The sequence below is a fragment of the Malurus melanocephalus genome, unplaced genomic scaffold (assembly GCF_030028575.1).
Source record: "Malurus melanocephalus ecotype Western Australia unplaced genomic scaffold, MMel_1.1 scaffold_890, whole genome shotgun sequence".
NCBI lineage: Eukaryota > Metazoa > Chordata > Aves > Passeriformes > Maluridae > Malurus > Malurus melanocephalus.
Window position 1 is genome coordinate 90,934 of NW_026624122.1, and position 16,667 is coordinate 107,600.

At 51.3% G+C, this 16,667-nt stretch overlaps 2 protein-coding genes across 2 annotated transcripts; one reads left to right on the forward strand and one right to left on the reverse strand.

The window, feature by feature from the left end:
* Positions 1–2,381: 2,381 nt before the first annotated feature.
* On the reverse strand, positions 2,382–9,755 carry POLR1E (RNA polymerase I subunit E). Its single transcript, XM_057385942.1, has 12 exons — positions 9,595–9,755; positions 9,412–9,515; positions 8,442–8,518; positions 7,368–7,453; positions 6,744–6,799; positions 6,247–6,391; positions 5,265–5,372; positions 4,830–4,926; positions 4,495–4,628; positions 3,679–3,760; positions 3,421–3,552; positions 2,382–2,728 (listed from the first exon to the last, which is right to left on the reverse strand). Exons 1-12 carry the CDS (start codon positions 9,653–9,655, stop codon positions 2,569–2,571), a joined length of 1,242 nt encoding a protein of 413 aa, XP_057241925.1. The 5' UTR covers positions 9,656–9,755; the 3' UTR covers positions 2,382–2,568.
* Positions 9,756–9,971: 216 nt separating this feature from the next.
* ZBTB5 (zinc finger and BTB domain containing 5) lies at positions 9,972–16,409 on the forward strand. The gene is made up of 2 exons (XM_057385940.1): positions 9,972–10,072; positions 11,559–16,409. Exon 2 carries the CDS (start codon positions 11,563–11,565, stop codon positions 13,585–13,587), a length of 2,025 nt encoding a protein of 674 aa, XP_057241923.1. The 5' UTR covers positions 9,972–10,072; positions 11,559–11,562; the 3' UTR covers positions 13,588–16,409.
* Positions 16,410–16,667: the final 258 nt, after the last annotated feature.

Genomic DNA, 16,667 nt, shown 5'->3' on the forward strand with positions numbered 1-16,667 from the left:
TGTAAAAAGTTATTACATTCTTATACTGATAATGTATAAAAAAAGACTATAGAAAGTTTTCAATTAATAGGCCTCATAAGCACCTTGTCACTCTGATATAAACCATATGTATCACTCTCTTTGATAAAGCCAAAGGCCTGGTGCAGGAAAACCTCATTTTCCAAGGGATATCCAATAAATTAATCTTGCAGCCACTATCAAACAGAGAGGATTATGTTGTCCTTAACAATATGCTTCTCCAAGAACACACTGACCTGAGTGGGACRGTCTCACTGACCTCTCTGATGACATTTCTCCAGAGCTCTGACAGCTCAGGAATGGGGACCCTCATAGGACCAACTTCCATGGCACCTCACAAACAAAAAATAGCTGGGAAAGCAGCTGTTAATGTGTCCCCTTTCCCTCTGAGGCAGCTGCTGGGATAATTTACAGGCAAGCAGGTTGTGCTGGTTTCAGATAATTTAATGGCTGGGCAAGCCCCCCTTTCCCACCCGGGTCCTGGAAACAACATTTTCCACAGAGAGGAAAGTGGAAAAGGGAAAAAAAACCAAATCCCTATTTATTTAACAGAATAGAATAACATGCCCACAGGGCACAAAGAAGAGAGGGGAAAAAGTTATATTTAAAAACCAAAAACCTGGGGAAACAGCTGTTGCATCTTAAAATCTTTTCTTTCAGCTTGGGCGTGGCCTCCCTTTGACGGAGTCGCTCCGGTAGTGCACTGGAGGATTTTTCTCACCTGTCGCCTCACTTGAATCTTCTGATTCTCAGATGAGAAAAAACAAGTCGAAAAAAAAGTCCAAAGAAGAAGAAAAGAAGCAGTCCCGGAGAACCGGAGAACAAGCAGCTTCCTCACTGTTGCTGTGAGCAGTTTTTTTTTTTTGGTTTTTTTTTGATATTTTGCTGCTCCCGAAATGTGTGTAACTTGTGTCTCTCCCCCCGCCCGCCCCGTCCTCCTTGAAGGGAGGGAGACAACAAAACAAACCGGAGCAGCCTCAGCTAATGCAAAGTTACTGAAGGGTTGTTTATCTTTTCTCTAACATAAGTAGATGATAGGAACACTCAGGACACAGATTTGTAGAGGAAACGTGCTCCTGGCAGGACCCAAGGCACGCCTGAACTCTGGACAAACGCCTCGTCTTGCAGCCCTGCAGCACCATTTACCTGGGAAATGCCCTCTTTGGAGCTGCTTTGTCAGCGGCTGTCCCCGTTTGTGCTGGCAGGGTCAGGGACAGACAGTGTCCCGTGTCAGCAATCTGCAGAAACGCCCTTGTGGGCAGCGGTCAGTGGTGTCTGTGCTGGATTACAGCTGTGATCCTCCTCATCCTCCTCCTCCTCCTCCTCTGCTCAGCCTGGGCTCCCACGGCCAGCTCTGGGCTCCTCCGTTCCAGGGACATGGACACAGAGTCCACTGAAGATGCTGAAGGGGCTGGAGCATCACTCCTGCAAGGAACAGCAGAGGGAACCAGGGTGACTCAGCCTGGAGCAGGAGGGCTCAGGGTTCAGGGATCACAGGAGGCTCCCCTGAACTCCCTGGGAAACGGCTTCACTGTGGGGCTGTTGAGTTCCTGTGACCACAGCCAAGTGGACACTGTCCTGGGCTCATGGCTTGTGGTGACCCTGCCAGACCAGGGACAGAGTCTGGACACAGAGAGAGCTCCAGAAGTTCCTTCCAAGCTCAACCATTCCTATTGATTACCCGGACCCTGCAATTCCCACAGCAGGAATTATCCTSTCCCCAGAACGCAGGATGTTTGTGTCATTGCTAATGACAGCTGTCAATAGTGGTCGTTAAGGTGTCTGAGATACCATCAATCCCAAGAGGATGTACCAAACCCAGATTGCTATCTGAGGCAGTGACAATTTCTTCTGACATTCCATGCTCTYGTTTCGTACACAATTTTGGAAGTGATCCTCAGTTTCTCAGTTGTTCTCCCAATTCCTACAGTTTTACTAAATAAACACCTCCCATGAGGCTGATATCCCAGGAGAGAAATTCAGAGAAACCAAACTAAAGTATCTCTCCAAAGAACTGGGAACCCACAGCTGTGGCCTCACACTCACTGCTCTCCCTGAAGGTGGTACTAGCTCTAAATGACAGAACTCTTCCTCCCCCAGGCAAGCAGCCAGGATGGGAAATGTGGCACAAACAGTTTGTGAGGATCTTTACCATTTTTGAACACAGGACTGACACTCCAGAGAACAAAAAGGTGTAGGTCACACTCTTTGAGCTTCTGACCTTAAACCTGGGAGGGGCCAGGAGCCCGCACCACCCACACAGAAGTCAAGGCAGAACCTGTGAGTTCAAACTATTTCCTTTTGCTCCAGCACAACCTGCATTTCCTCCACCTCCCCCTGCCCCCAACACAAAGGAAAAAACCAAAAATTTTTAATACAACTTTTTCTATATAAATAGAAAAAAACAAAAGCAGCATTTTAATGAGGTGAAACTCTCAGCCCAGGTTTCAGCMGGGTCAGGGCTGATGCTGGACCCAAATGCAGCAAATGAAGGCATCCCCATGACATTCTGAGGGAGGGGCTGTGTCTCCCCTCACACCTCCCGGCTTCTCAGCTCATTTTCTTGCGTTTCCGCTGTCCCTCCGGTGCCTTCTGTGTGGGCAAGGGCAGAGACAGAGTGCCCAGCTTGTGGTTCTGGTCATCCTCCAGCCCCGGCATCCCCTTGGCCTTGGTCACCCTGAGCCGCAGGGCCCTGGCGATGTCCAGGATCCTGGAAAACATGGAGAAATGCCATCAGTGGGGCTGTTGAGCCCCTCAGTGCTGTGACCCCACACGCACCCACAGCCCTGGAGGTGTTTCTGCAGCATCTGTCTCTCCTGGGGACAGAACACTACTGATAATCCAACAGGTCCCAGCCTCCTCCGTGCTGCTCCCCACAGCATCCCAGGCACTGTGCTCCCAGCTCCAAGGCAGCACAAACTAAACCTGGGCAAATATGCTAAAACGAACAGAGATTTCTGAAAAAGCTTAGTTACAGAAAGGAAAAATACAGGAAAAATGGATGGAAACCAACAGCAAACACTGCTGTCAAAAAACCCACTAAATACACTACTACCCATCAAGGAATAAAGAGCATAACTGTGGGCAAAATAAGAAGTGATGGCATCAAAACTGATGAAGGAGCTTGAAAATCAACCAGTAACCAAGACAAGATCCAGTAATAACTGAAGTTCTGACCAGAAAGCCTGATCCAATCATGGATGGAAGCACAGCTGGAGCAGAGGTGCAGCTGCCCTGTGACTCCTGGGAAATGCAGGTCATGCACCTACACACGCCTGCATATCCTTCCCTGGGAAATTAACTCCCTACCCAGCTCCAGAGAGGCTTCAGAGCTCTCCCAGGATCTTTCTGCAGTTTTTTCACACACACAGCAGGTGTGAACAAACAGGATGCCTCCCTCACCTGCTCTCCGACAGCTTCATGTCATTCTGCAGGACGGTGAGGTCCGTCTGGAAGTTGTTGATGTGCAAAGCCAAGGCAATGACGTAGGCGGTGATTTTAGCCTTCATGGATGTAGAGATTAAATTCTGGATGCTGTGCAGCAAGAGGGAGAACTTGTGAGATGTGTGGTGTGGTGGGGTTCCTGATGGTGTGTCTGTGGCCCCTCAAGCCCAGCTCTSCCATATCTGTGCCTCAAGAGGATCACACACCATCCCTTACCTGCCATTGTTGTAGGTCAGCGAGGTGAAATTCTTCATSAGTTTCTTGCTGATGATGTGTGGGCACTCAGGACCCATTGGATCTAGGGCAGAAAGGGGCTTTGGGGTGGAATGAGGGACACACACTCTATCCTGTACTGCCCACCCACCACAGCAGCACATGTGTCACCCTGACACTATCATGGAATATCACAGAATACCCCACGTGGAAAGGAACCCACCAGGATCAGAGTCCAACCCCAAGAATCCCCCCATTTATTGCCTCTTCCCAAAAACACACCAAACCTAAAAAGAACCTGGGTGTGTGATTTCCAGGTCTCATAATTTTTCAGATMTGAGAGACTCCCAACAGCTTTTACTTCCTCTGTAAAAGGGATCTCCCACTACCATACTACACAATCTAAAATGCACAGACACCCGTGCATGCATTTCTTTTGCCACAAAATACTGTTAAAGCTGAGACCACTCTAACAAATCCCTACTATCACCAAGTTTAGTCAATCCCACATCCTCTTTAGACAAATCCTGTGAGTGACTCCTGTGTCTCCAGCAACAGAGGAACACACTTAAAGCCAGGCTTGCCTCTTCCTCCTCCCTCAGCCCAGCCAAGGACCGACAAGGACACTCAGATATACAAGTTCTAAGGAAGATGGCAAGTCTGGAAAATCTCAACCAAAAAGTTCTGTGTGCTGCTGTTTCAAAAGCAGGACCCGAGTATGCCAGAGGTATGATCACACACTCAGCTCATCAGCTGATGAGCAAAGGATAATGAAGGCATCCCCAAAAACATGTATGCATGAGCTGAAAACTCTCTTACGCTTCTTCTTGATGACTTTCTGATGACTGAACCTGATGAGGGTGTCCAGGAACCAGAGGCATCGGGCTTTGTGGTCTCTGCTCCTCTCATCAGTAGGCAGGAACCTCAGCTCCTCCAGAACAAAGGAGCAGTGGCTGCAGGAAACACAGGGTGAGTTCAGCTCCCCAAAACGCCCCTTACTGCCGTGTACACAACAGCCCCCACATTCYCCAAGGCAGGTGCTGCTCTGCCATGCCTGGATCAAACACCCTCCATCCTCCCTCTGTCCCAAAACTGCTGGGATGGCAGCAGCAGCTCTCCTCCCCTCAGCATGAGGCTGTTGGCWGCAGAGTTACCTTCTCTCTTCCACTCTCTTGGCCAGCTCCTCTGCAGTGACACTGGCRAGGGTGGCTGCTGGCACCCGCAGCGCCTCGTACTCGACAGGGGACAGGACTGGCAGCATTTAAGGAAAAAAACAACCACTTCGGGCTCTTCCTTCCAAGGTAGGGCAGCTCTGTCCAYGCTCACTTGAGGAGTGGGCAGGCCAGGGGGATGGCAGCTGGCCAGGAACCAAGGCCTTGAATAGACTGTGGCACAACCACAGGCCACCCTCACCAACATCCCCCTGGAATGCTGCCCAGCAGCGGGCAGAGCACCCTGCTCTCCACAGCAAAGAGCCAGGTTATAGAACCTGCAGGCCCCAAAACCTCAAGGCAGCGTTACCTTGGCTTGTGAGGGGCAAAGGCTCAGCTTAGTCCCACATGCCAACCACCATGACACAGAAAAGATACTGTCCTCAAATCTGTACACCTGCTCTGGCCTGTCAGCATCCTCATGGCACGGTGGGAGGAAGGCTGAGATGTTCTGCACCTCGTCCTGGGCCATGTCCTGCATCAGAGCTGGGGAGGGAAGCATGACAGACTATTTGCATCATGCAAATCAAATGCAGAGTACAGGGACACAACCTAAATTCTTCCTTTAGAGCCAACTTTACTCAATGGGTCAAGACTGGTTTAGTCACAGCTGGAGTTTTAAACATTTAAAACTTCTGTCAAGAGCCTTCTGGTCATAAAAATTTAGAAAGGCCAGTCCAGACTAGAAAAACATTGAGGAAAGAAGGGCACCAAGATGTCTGGCTGCTGCAGGGTGTGCAGAGCATGGCTTTGGCTATTTTCCAGTGGGCACAAAGCAAGCCTGAGAGAACAGTCAATAATCACCCCGGAGCGAAAGGGATGAAAGCTGGTGAGTTCTGCAGTCAACAGACATCTCTCCTGTTGATGGCAATGACACCCTCAGGATCCCAAAGTGCTCTGGAGGGCTCCTGGCTGCCCTCCCACCCAGAGCACAGATGTGCACAGGTCAGGGCAGCCCCAGCAMKGTCCTGTTCCAACACCACACTGAGYTGTGACCTGTCCCAGGGCTGCAGCACTCTCTGAGTAAGAAGGTGCCTTTCCCACAGCCATGGCACCGAGTTCAGACCAGGGGAAGGCACTGCCTTTATCCCAGTGAACTCATACCCATGGACTCCCACAAGAGCTCCCAAAGTAGGCAGAATGGACACTGATGTGACAGGGACCTTCCCTCATTCAGGCAACTCCAACACCAAGACCAGGAGGAAGCAGCTCCCCTACATTTGCCCTTCTCAGCTGTTAGACCAGCTGCTTCTTCATCACTCTAAGAAAACCCCTCCTCTTCCTGCCTCACTTGGTAAGGACAGACAGGAAAAGGCACTTCAGGCTGTGTTAAGTACACCTGGAGACAGAACCCTCTCACCTGTCACTCCCTTTGCATCTATAACATTTGCTGCTGCTTTTGTCACAGCCGTGCTCACGATGTCACTGCCCACGGCGTTCATGCGGCGAGAGCTCAGTGCTCGCTTCTGCTTGCTGGTTCCGAAGGCCTCGATGCACAGATCCATCTGCACGAGGGAGGAACACACATTAAAACACTCCAGGAACCCACCAGAACACGAACCCCACTGCTGGTTCCACAGCCATGCCCTCCAAGAAAACTTTAAACACTTTATGGGCAAAATGCACAGGACATGCCGATCTCTGAGGGGCCAGGAGGTCATGGGGATGGTGATCCAGCCTAAAAAAACCCAGGAAAACATCCCGAGTCAGGCAATAACTGCTGCTTCCTGGACACAGGGAGAATGCCAATCCTTCACAGGTTAATCCCACAGGACATTCAAACCTCCCAGCCTCAGAGAAACACCTGCCCCGTCAGCTGGATAATCACAGCAGAACATGACACGGGTTTTACTTTACCTTCTCCCTGTAGGATTTGGTCTGATAGTCCTTTGTGTCATCRGGTATCAAGTTATCTACAAAAGAGCAAAAGTGAGTGTGACAACAGCAGCCAGGACAGGAATTCCTTCAGCTCTGTGACTGACAAACTTGGCACAACACATCAGGATCTCCTCCATGGGATTTGCCTAATTRAAGGACACACCAAATATGAGAACCTTGTACAAAATGGGAGCTTTGACTACAAAAGCCATGGGTGCAATGCGTGGAGTCTGGCCAAACCCAGCCCTGCTGCAAGGGCAAAACCCAGCTCCCAAAACTTGTGATCTTTTGGGTTTTTATCCTGCGTTCATGACAAGAAACAGTCCTGCTGGATAAAATCTGCTTTTTTCTCAGGGATCCAGTTCCTTGACCTGATGAGTGTCAGGCCTCCCTCAGCAGAGCACACCCAGACAAAGCTGCACCTGAGCAGTGACTCTGTGAGTGATTCCCATCCTCCACACTTCTGCTTAACCTTCACCCTGGTGTTCTTCCCCCTCCTGCTGTCCCTCTCAGCACACAGGACTGAAGGAATCCTTCTTTCATGCCAAGGGAATAAGGAAGGAATGAGAAGGACAAAGCAGCTGTGACCTTCACACTTCCTACCTGAGAGCAGGGGCTGCATGTTGAATATTTCAGCGTTGTAGACCTCCATCTGCCCCGAGTTCTTGTCTAACACACCAACAAAGTACCTGGGGAGAAGAGGGGCAGCTGATGAGTGAGAGGCAGAGCATTTAATTTAAATTTAAATGCTTCCTCATTTAAATTACGTGGTCTTCCCACATCGTGGCAGTTCTGCCTTGCACAATGATAAATGCAGTTACCTCCAAGGCTTGTGTGCACATAAAAACAGAAAAGACTTGCTGCTCTAAGTAAATGCAGAAGTCTTAAAACAACTGTATTAGGCTAGATGCTAGAGTTCTGCTATTTTCTTTTGTCTTTTTTGACTATGCCAGGACTTGATGACCATAGTTGAATAACTGCTAAATTTCCCTGTATTTCCCTGTATTTCCCCAAATTTCCAGAGCTCAGGATCTCCAGAAGTACAGGCAAGCACCACTTTATTCCCCAGAACCATCTCTTCACCAATGTTCAGGGCTAAGAGCACTTAAATCTGCCCACAAACACTGAATTAACACCTGTACCACACACATTTGCTAAATTGAATTTCTCTCTGCAAACTCAAGAGCCAACAGCCCCTTGTGCCCCTTTTYCAGCAGCAGCATCTCAAACTCAACACTGCTCTGTCTGAGGATCCAGCTGTCCTGGTTCCACTGCTCACACAGGACAGAGGTTGGTACTGGCACGCTTTGACAGGCTCTGAAGAGGTGAAACCAGCTCCTTGTGCACAATTACAGAACATCTCAGCTGCAAGGACCGAGCCATCACCCAGAGCAGCTGCCTGACCCCTTCAGCACAGATCAACAACTAATTAAAACAATTTCATTTAAATTTCTTCATAACAAAGCTGTAACTCCATCCTGATAAGCCATATCCTCCTTTTCAAACTGTGATTTACACATCACATCTTTCACAAGGATKTGCACAAACACAGGAGCTTTCTGTCGGAATTTTGGAGTCTCACCATGGCCTCCATGAACCTGTGAGCCAGGTCTAGGGAAAGAACCAGGAACTCTGTGTGTCTGAGAATTCCTGTGCTCCCAGCTCCCTTTTCCATACCTGCACAGGGAGTTGCACTTCATGACCTCGCTGCCAAAGTTGTGCCCCACGTAGCAGAGCCGCTCTGTCTCTGAGACCTGGAAAAACACAGACAATTCCTTCAGGAGAGGGCTGTGAGTGACATTCCCTGCTCTGCTTGGCTTCCCCGGCTGCCACCAAGCTCTGCATTCCCTAATTTAAAATTTAAATCCTAATTTACACACAGAGTGCATCAGCAAAGCAAACATGTGTGCCTCACAGCGATCACCCCTCAATAATTCAGTTTAAAATGTGCTTTCCAATAATTCACTGAAGCTCCAGTGTTGTCCAATGCCTGCAATTCACCAGCTGAAAAGCCAGAGCCAGCACTACCAGGAGTATCTCAGGCACCTCAACATATTTCCAATGCATTATGAGAAAGTGTTGGTGTTTCTGCTCTGCTGCAGTGAAATTCCCCTCGAGGATTTGGGCTGAAAAGTTGTTTTTTGTTGCTGTAAAGATTAACAGCAGCAGCAGAAAGCACGTTCTGATTTTACCCTCAGCTCCCTCTTCACAGAGATCTCTTTATGATGTRATTTAGCCAAAGACACCTCAGGTGRAGATTTYRMAAYRAACATTTTGATGTGATCATCAAAACGAACACATTCTCATGACCAAATCCACCCAGCTAGCTGGGAAACAACTCCCAGATAATTCATCTTATCCTTGCTCTGCCACCCCACCCTGCAGTCTCCATCAGTGCCAAAACCTCCTCCAAACCTCAAGAGACATCGTGGCACTTGGGAAAACATCTCTGTGGAGCATGCTGGGCCAAACTTTAACTGTTTTTTTTAAAAAATCTGCTACAAAGCTCAGCACGGGTTTTCACAGAATCGCACACAGCCATGGCAGGGACAGCTCCCACTGTCCCAGGTGTTCCCAGCCCCAATGTCCAGCCTGGTTTTGGACATTTCCAGGGATCCAGGGCATCCCCAGCCTCTCCGGGCCTCACCAGGATCCTGCGGTGCCGCTTCTGGGGATGCGCCGCGTTCCGGTTGCGGTACACGGTGAAGCGCAGCGACTCCGGCCGCCGCAGCCTGCCGTTGGCGAAGCGCACTAAAGGGAGAGGAAACCGTGAGAGCCGGGACGGGCAGCGAGCCCCGAGAGGAACCGTGACCCGCCCCGTGCTGCTCACCGAGAGCCGCCGGCCGCTCCGCCTCGGGGTCCCCGCGGTAGCGCCAGGTGGCGGCGGCCATGGCGGGGGCTGAGGGCGGGGAGGGATGGGGTTGGGACGCGGATACAGATCCCGGTCCTATCCCGGTCCTGTCCCAATCCCAATCCCGATCCCAATCCCGATCCCGATCCCAATCCCGATCCTATCCTGATCCTGATCCCGATCCCGATCCCGGTCCCGCTCCTCCCGCGTCTCCGCCTCTTCCGCCGCCGCCTCCGCGCGCGCCAATAATCTCGCCCCCGATTGGGCGAGGCGGGCGCGCGGCAGCAAGGAGCGCGGCGGTTGGTCGCGGGGCCGGAAGTGTCGCGGGCGCTGTGGCGGCGGGCGGGGCGGGCGGGGCCGCGGCGGCGGCGGCGGGAGCGGGGCCGAGCTCGGTGTCCCCATCCCCATCCTCAGCGCCATCCGCCACCGCCACACCCTTCCCGAGCCCACACTGCAGGTGAGCGGGGCCTCAGCGGGCGGCGGGGAGGCGGAGCCCGGCGATCCCGGTGGCGGGCGGGACCGGGGCCCTCAGCACTCCGCTTTATGTCCCGTGCGCGGCGCGGAGCGGAATGTGAGGGTGTGTCTTTACCGGGGTTGGGGATGTGTCCCTGCTCTGGGAGGGACACAAAGCTTGGGGGTTCCGGGTGAGGCGTAAAATCAAAAAAAAAACGGTAAAAAAGGCACTCGGTTCAGAGGAGCAGGAGAGCCATCGTTATCCAACAGTCATTTAATGTTCTGGACTTTGCAAAGACTTCAAATTACTTAATTATCCCCGGGATGAGTGTTTCAGGTGGTAACTGGTGAGKGATCTCCCTGTSCTGAGCCCAGCCWRGGACACAGGGTGGGATTTTTGGGATTCTTGGGRTATCCTGTGCAGGACGATGAGATGGCCAGCAAAGSCACTGATGATCGGGAAAGAAAAACCAGCGACATKTCTGTGTTGGAKYATGGACTTTGTGAGTCAGCAGGCTCGCATTTGATCCTTCCTCAAAAGTGTAATTCTGGCCATGTGACCTTTTATTTTCGCTGCTTTATGGTCTCGTGTCCATCGGTGCTGTTGGGAAATAAACGTGAGCACAGGAAYTTTGGTGTGCATTGCACATGCAGCTTTTCTGCTCCACTGTGTCGCTTTTTCACAAGGAAAAGCAGAGATATCACCAAAGATCACCTATTTAGTCTTGAAATCAATCTATTAATCTTGTGTGCTGTTAGTGAAAATGTAAGAAGAAAGCAGTCCTGAGTCTTGTGTCCTTGTGTTTTGTCAGCTGGAGGTTTCCCAGCTGTGTGAGCTGTGTGTCAAAGCGGGCAGCAGGTTATTCACGCTCAGATTTTTCCACAAACCAGGATTAAACGCTTTACCCGTGGGTGTGATTTGGTTTGGTTGGGTGAGATGATCCACGGTGTCCAGTTTCCAGCATGGCTCTGTGACAAATGTGGATTTTTCTCCATGGATTTTTCTCCTTGTCCTCCACACTGCCAGCTTTGATCCTGCGCCCAAGCTGCGGTGTTAAACTCAGACCAGTTACTGTTTCTCTGTCTTCCAGGTGTCATCTTTCCTCCTCWAAGCTGGGCTTGCTGCAGCCTCAGTAGGCCTTGAGCAGCAGTTTGCCTTGGAARGGAACCTTGTTTTGTTCCCAATCCAAGGCCAGGAACACTTTCCATATCCCACGCTTCTCCTAGCTCTGTCCAACCTTGAGCAGTTCCAGGGCAGCCACAGCCTCTCTGCGCTGGGGCCTCACCACCCTCACAGGGAGGAATTTTTTTGTGATATCTCATCTTTTGCTGCYTTCTTTCAGTTTGAACTCTTGTCCTTCACTACAGGCTTTCATAAGTTGTCTGTAGAGCCACAGTTGGGTGACCCCAAAGTCTGCTCTCAATCCCAAGTCCCCTTCCCTTTGCTCCCAGCACAGCTGCTCCATATAACGTTTTCTCCCGTTTTTCAGGACCATGGATTTCCCAGGACACTTTGAGCAAGTCTTCCAGCAGCTCAACTACCAGCGTCTGCACGGGCAGCTGTGCGACTGTGTCATCGTGGTGGGCAGCAGGCACTTCAAGGCGCACCGCTCGGTGCTGGCCGCCTGCAGCACGCACTTCAGGGCGCTCTTCACGGTGGCCGAGGGCGACCAGAGCATGAACATGATCCAGCTGGACAGCGAGGTGGTGACGGCCGAGGCCTTCGCCGCGCTCATCGACATGATGTACACGTCCACGCTGATGCTGGGCGAGAGCAACGTGATGGACGTGCTGCTGGCCGCCTCGCACCTGCACCTCAACTCGGTGGTCAAAGCCTGCAAGCACTACCTGACCACTCGGACGCTGCCGCTGTCGCCGCCCAGCGAGCGCGCCCAGGAGCAGAGCGCGCGCCTGCAGCGCTCCTTCATGCTGCAGCAGCTGGGGCTCAGCATCGTCAGCTCGGCGCTGGGCTCGGCTCAGGGGGCTGAGGAGCCGCCSGGAGCCATGGGCTCGTCGCTGCGCCCCGGGCTGGAGCAGCGCGCCGCCTTCCCCATGCGCCGCCTGCACAAGCGCAAGCAGTCCTCGGAGGAGCGCGCCCGCCAGCGCGTCCGGCCCGCCATGGACGAGCCCGGCTCGGACACGGCCGCAGAGAGTGGACAGCCCGTCGTCCACTCGCGAGAGGAGTTCTTCTCTCCGGACTCGCTCAAGATGGTGGACAACTCCAAGGCTGACGCGGTTGCCGATAACCAGGAGGACAACACCATCATGTTTGACCAGTCCTTCGGCGCTCAGGAGGATGCTCAGGTGCCCAGCCAGTCAGATAACGGTGGGGGAAACATTTCCCAGATGTCCATGGCGTCCCAGACCACGCAGGTGGAAACCAGCTTTGACCAGGAGGCTGCTGCTGAGAAGAGCAGCTTCCCGTGTGAGAATCAGGAGGTGACCCTGAACGAGAAGGAGCACATGAGAGTGGTGGTGAAGTCGGAGCCCCTGAGCTCCCCGGAGCCTCAGGATGAGGTGAGCGATGTCACCTCGCAGGCGGAGGGCAGCGAGTCCGTGGAGGTGGAAGGAGGAGTGGTGAGTGCAGAGAAGATAGAGCTGAGCCCCGAGAGCAGCGACCGCAGCTTCTCTGACCCCCAGTCCAGCACCGACCGAGTGGGAGACATCCACATCATGGAGGTGTCCAACAACCTGGAGCACAAGTCTTCTTTCAGCATTTCAAACTTCTTGAATAAAAGCAGAGGAGGTGGCTTCAGCACCAGCCAGAACAACGATGACAACATTCCCAACACCACCAGCGACTGCAGGATGGACAGTGACACATCATACCTGATGAGCCCGGAGTCTGGACCCACAGGTGGCCACTCGTCCACGGCCGTGTCCCACGTGGAGAACCCGTTCAGCGAGCCCGCRGACTCACACTTTGTGCGGCCCATGCAGGATGTGATGGGTCTGCCCTGCGTGCAGAGCTCCGGCTACCGAGCAGCCGAGCAGTTTGGCATGGATTTCCCACGCTCGGGGCTGGGCTTGCACTCGCTGTCCCGGGCCATGATGGGCTCCGTGAGAGGCGGAGCTGGTGGCTTTCCCGGCTACCGCCGCATCGCCCCCAAGATGCCGGTGGTGACCTCGGTGCGGGGCTCGCAGCTGCAGGAGGGCTCCTCCGGCTCGCAGCTGATGATGAACGGCAGCTCCTCGTTCGAGGGCGGGCACCTGTCGCAGCCCGGCCCGCCGCAGCTCACCCGGGCGTCGGCCGACGTGCTGTCCAAGTGCAAGAAGGCGCTGTCGGAGCACAACGTGCTGGTGGTGGAGGGCGCGCGCAAGTACGCCTGCAAGATCTGCTGCAAGACCTTCCTGACGCTGACAGACTGCAAGAAGCACATCCGCGTGCACACGGGGGAGAAGCCCTACGCCTGCCTCAAGTGCGGCAAGCGCTTCAGCCAGTCCAGCCACCTGTACAAACACTCTAAGACTACCTGCCTTCGGTGGCAGAGCAGCAACCTGCCCAGCAGCTTGCTGTGAGCCGCCCCCCGCGCCGGGAGGAGCCTTGCCGCCGGCAGGGGCAGGGGCAGGGGCAGGGATGGGCGGGTGGTGCCGCTCTCAGAGCCTGGGCTCTGCCTTTGGGGATATCCGGTACCTACCTCGCAGGTGTCACCGCCGGGAGCCGCGGCGGGGATGGGGATGTGACCCCCAACAGCCAAGCGGCCCCTTTGCAGGGCAGAGGGGTGACGGCGTGGGGGTCTCCTAAAACAGCACGTTTTGAGAAACAGAAACTGAAGTGCAAATTTCTTTTTTTTTTTTTTTTGGTTTTTTTTTTTCCCCTCTAAAGCATTTTGTAACAGTGAAAGCATTTAAATGATTACTGTAACACGAGTTGCTGCGTTATGTGAGGGCAGTGGTGCAGAGCGCTCACCTTTAAAAGAGAAAAACAGCTTTGGATGCACCTGTCTGACATAATGCTTTAAAATAACACTAATTATAACAATAGTTCTAGGATTATGAATGTATGTTTGGCTGTTTTTGTAGTAAAAGACACTGTGTAATCAAGGTGCTTAAATTAAATCCCAGAGTAACTTTTGGACTGCCAGGTGTACATATAACTTTAATACAGCAAGATCTGGATGTTTGGCTGGTTTTCTTTTTTTTTTTTCTCCCGTAGAAATGAGTATTAAGTGGTAAGTGAAGTACTGTCTCTTGTTTGTGCTATTCCTAGCAGTATTTTAACCAGTTTGTATCTCCTATGTTACAATTCTATATACGCAGAAGTTTGAACAGAGCTTGTCTTTGTCTGATGTTTTGAAGGAGAGGTAATTTGTGATGTTTTTTTTTTTTTGCCAGTATCTCGCTGTTCCCAGATGCCCACAGTCCCTCTGGTCCCTGTTAGTATGAGCACGTTGTCCTTTTATCTCCAGGTTTTCATTCCCTGCCTTGTGCACTTAGTGACTTCCTTTGCAGCTGTGGATCTTTCCTTGGGTCAAATCRCTCCTCAGAGCAATCCTAGTTTGCCATGTTTCACAGGATCAGTGAGTATGAGTTGGAAGGGTTGCACCAGGATAATTTTGTGCAGCTCCTGGCCTTGCAGAGGACACCCCAGTAATCCCATCCTGTGCCTGAGAGCGATGTCCAAACACTTTTTTATCTCAGGCAGGCTTGGGGTTGTGACCCGGTCCCCGGGGAGTATTTTCAGTGCTGGACCACCTTCTGAGTGAAAAACCTTTTCCTCATACCAAACCTCAACCTTCCCTGACTCAGCTGCAGATTTTCTCTCAAATCCCACCACTGGTGAGTGAAGAGATCTGTCCCTGCTCTTSTGCTGCCCTCAGGAGGATGTTGGTGGGGTCTGAGCTCAGTCTCATCTCTGAGCTGAACATAAATGCCCTCCCAAGGCTTGCTCTCAGACTCCTCACCATCCCCGTGGCCTCTGGACATGCTCTGGCAGTTTAATTCTTTTATACGGTGGTGCTAAAGTTGTCCCGAGCACTCAAAGTGTGCAGAGCAGAGCAGAGCAGGACAATTCTCCCCTCACAGGGCCGGTGATGGTCACCCTGATGCCCCCAGGACACAGCTGACCCTCCTGGCTGCCTGGGCACTGCTGCCTCTTACTCTGTAAAATGTCACCAAATCCAGGCCTTCCACTTAAAGCAGTGTCATAAAAGTACTTTTCCACATCTAAAAACTGCTAACATAAATTTAAAAAATGTTGCTGTACACACTGTAGCAGAAATTTGTCATTCTCCATGTAAGYGATGTAAATCTCATTTTCATTTCCTCTTCTTTGGTGCCACTGTAACTCAACACTGCCTGCAGTCTCCTTTCTTGCTTGTCAAAGGTGCRCTCAAACTGGTGCTCAGAATTCTTAGGTTTTAAAATAAAATTTCAGAGCACTTCTGCTGATGGGAAATGCMGCTTAGCCAAGCAGGGGCTGGGTCAGGGCTGCAGTGTGTCCTTCTGCTCAAGTGACACACAGGATTTCCTGCACCTGCCCTGTCAGCACGTTGTTTGCACCTTGACTATCTGAGAAATGCAGAAACACAGGAGATAGTTGGATTAATTCCTTTAAAATGTTAAGGTTTTGTTATAGGGTTTACTTAATGGTCATTTTTATGGCTCTTGATTTTTTTAAGCATTAAAATAACGCGTTTTTTTAAAGCAGTGGGATACTCCTCTGTTTTGTTTGAAATAATTTCAGTATTGGGGACTAATGGCATTAAGCTGCATAAACACTCTCCGAAACATCAATAAAATGCAGTATTTCCTACTTTAATATTTTCTTGTGTTGCTTTWTTAAAAGTAACACTGATTGTTTTGTCTTCATTGCATTTTTAGTTTTGCTTTTTAAAAACAAGGCTTGAGTTTTTTACATTTTCTGTAGCACATCCAAATTCATTGAATTGTTACAATGTTTGGAAAGAATGCATCTCTTTGAGCAAGGAGATTAATTAAGCCCTAGTAGGAGCAGATAAACACTTAACTGGACTTTTAAATGTTTTTATAACAAATTTAATGTGGAGTATCAGTGCAGGAGGACTTCTGCATTCTTTCTTTGAGAAAAATTCTGGAGCATTTTTGGAAGCAGCAGCTTTAATTCCATTATCAGTTGATGTGCAGTGGCAGGCCCAGAGCCCGCAGCTGCCTCGCAGCTTTCCGAGTCTTCCCGAATGAAGCAATAAATTCCTGGGAACAGCGTAAATACCTGGACTGAGCTCTCTGTGCGAAGGGTGTCTCACCCACAGCCTGCAGAGCTTATCCCACTGAATCCTGCTCAGAACTGAACTTTACAAATGGGACTGGAGGTGTTGGGTCTGTTCCRAAGCACCTGGAAATAAACCTGATGTTTTTGTGCTGCTGTGTCTGAGTGGCTTCACTGGTTTGGTGCTCCTCACACCAGCCTGTATGGAAAYGTGCTCACAAAAGTGATCACAAAACCCTGAACTTGGTGCAATCAACCATGAAAATCACTGATAAATGTGTCAGAATCTCTCCAAGGCGTGATGCAGCTCCCAACAGCCGTTACTGCTGTCAGTGAGGGATCTGTTTTATCTGAATCCAGCAGAGTCCAGCCCAAGGGACACTCGCTGTGGGACAGGGACAGTGCTGGGTCT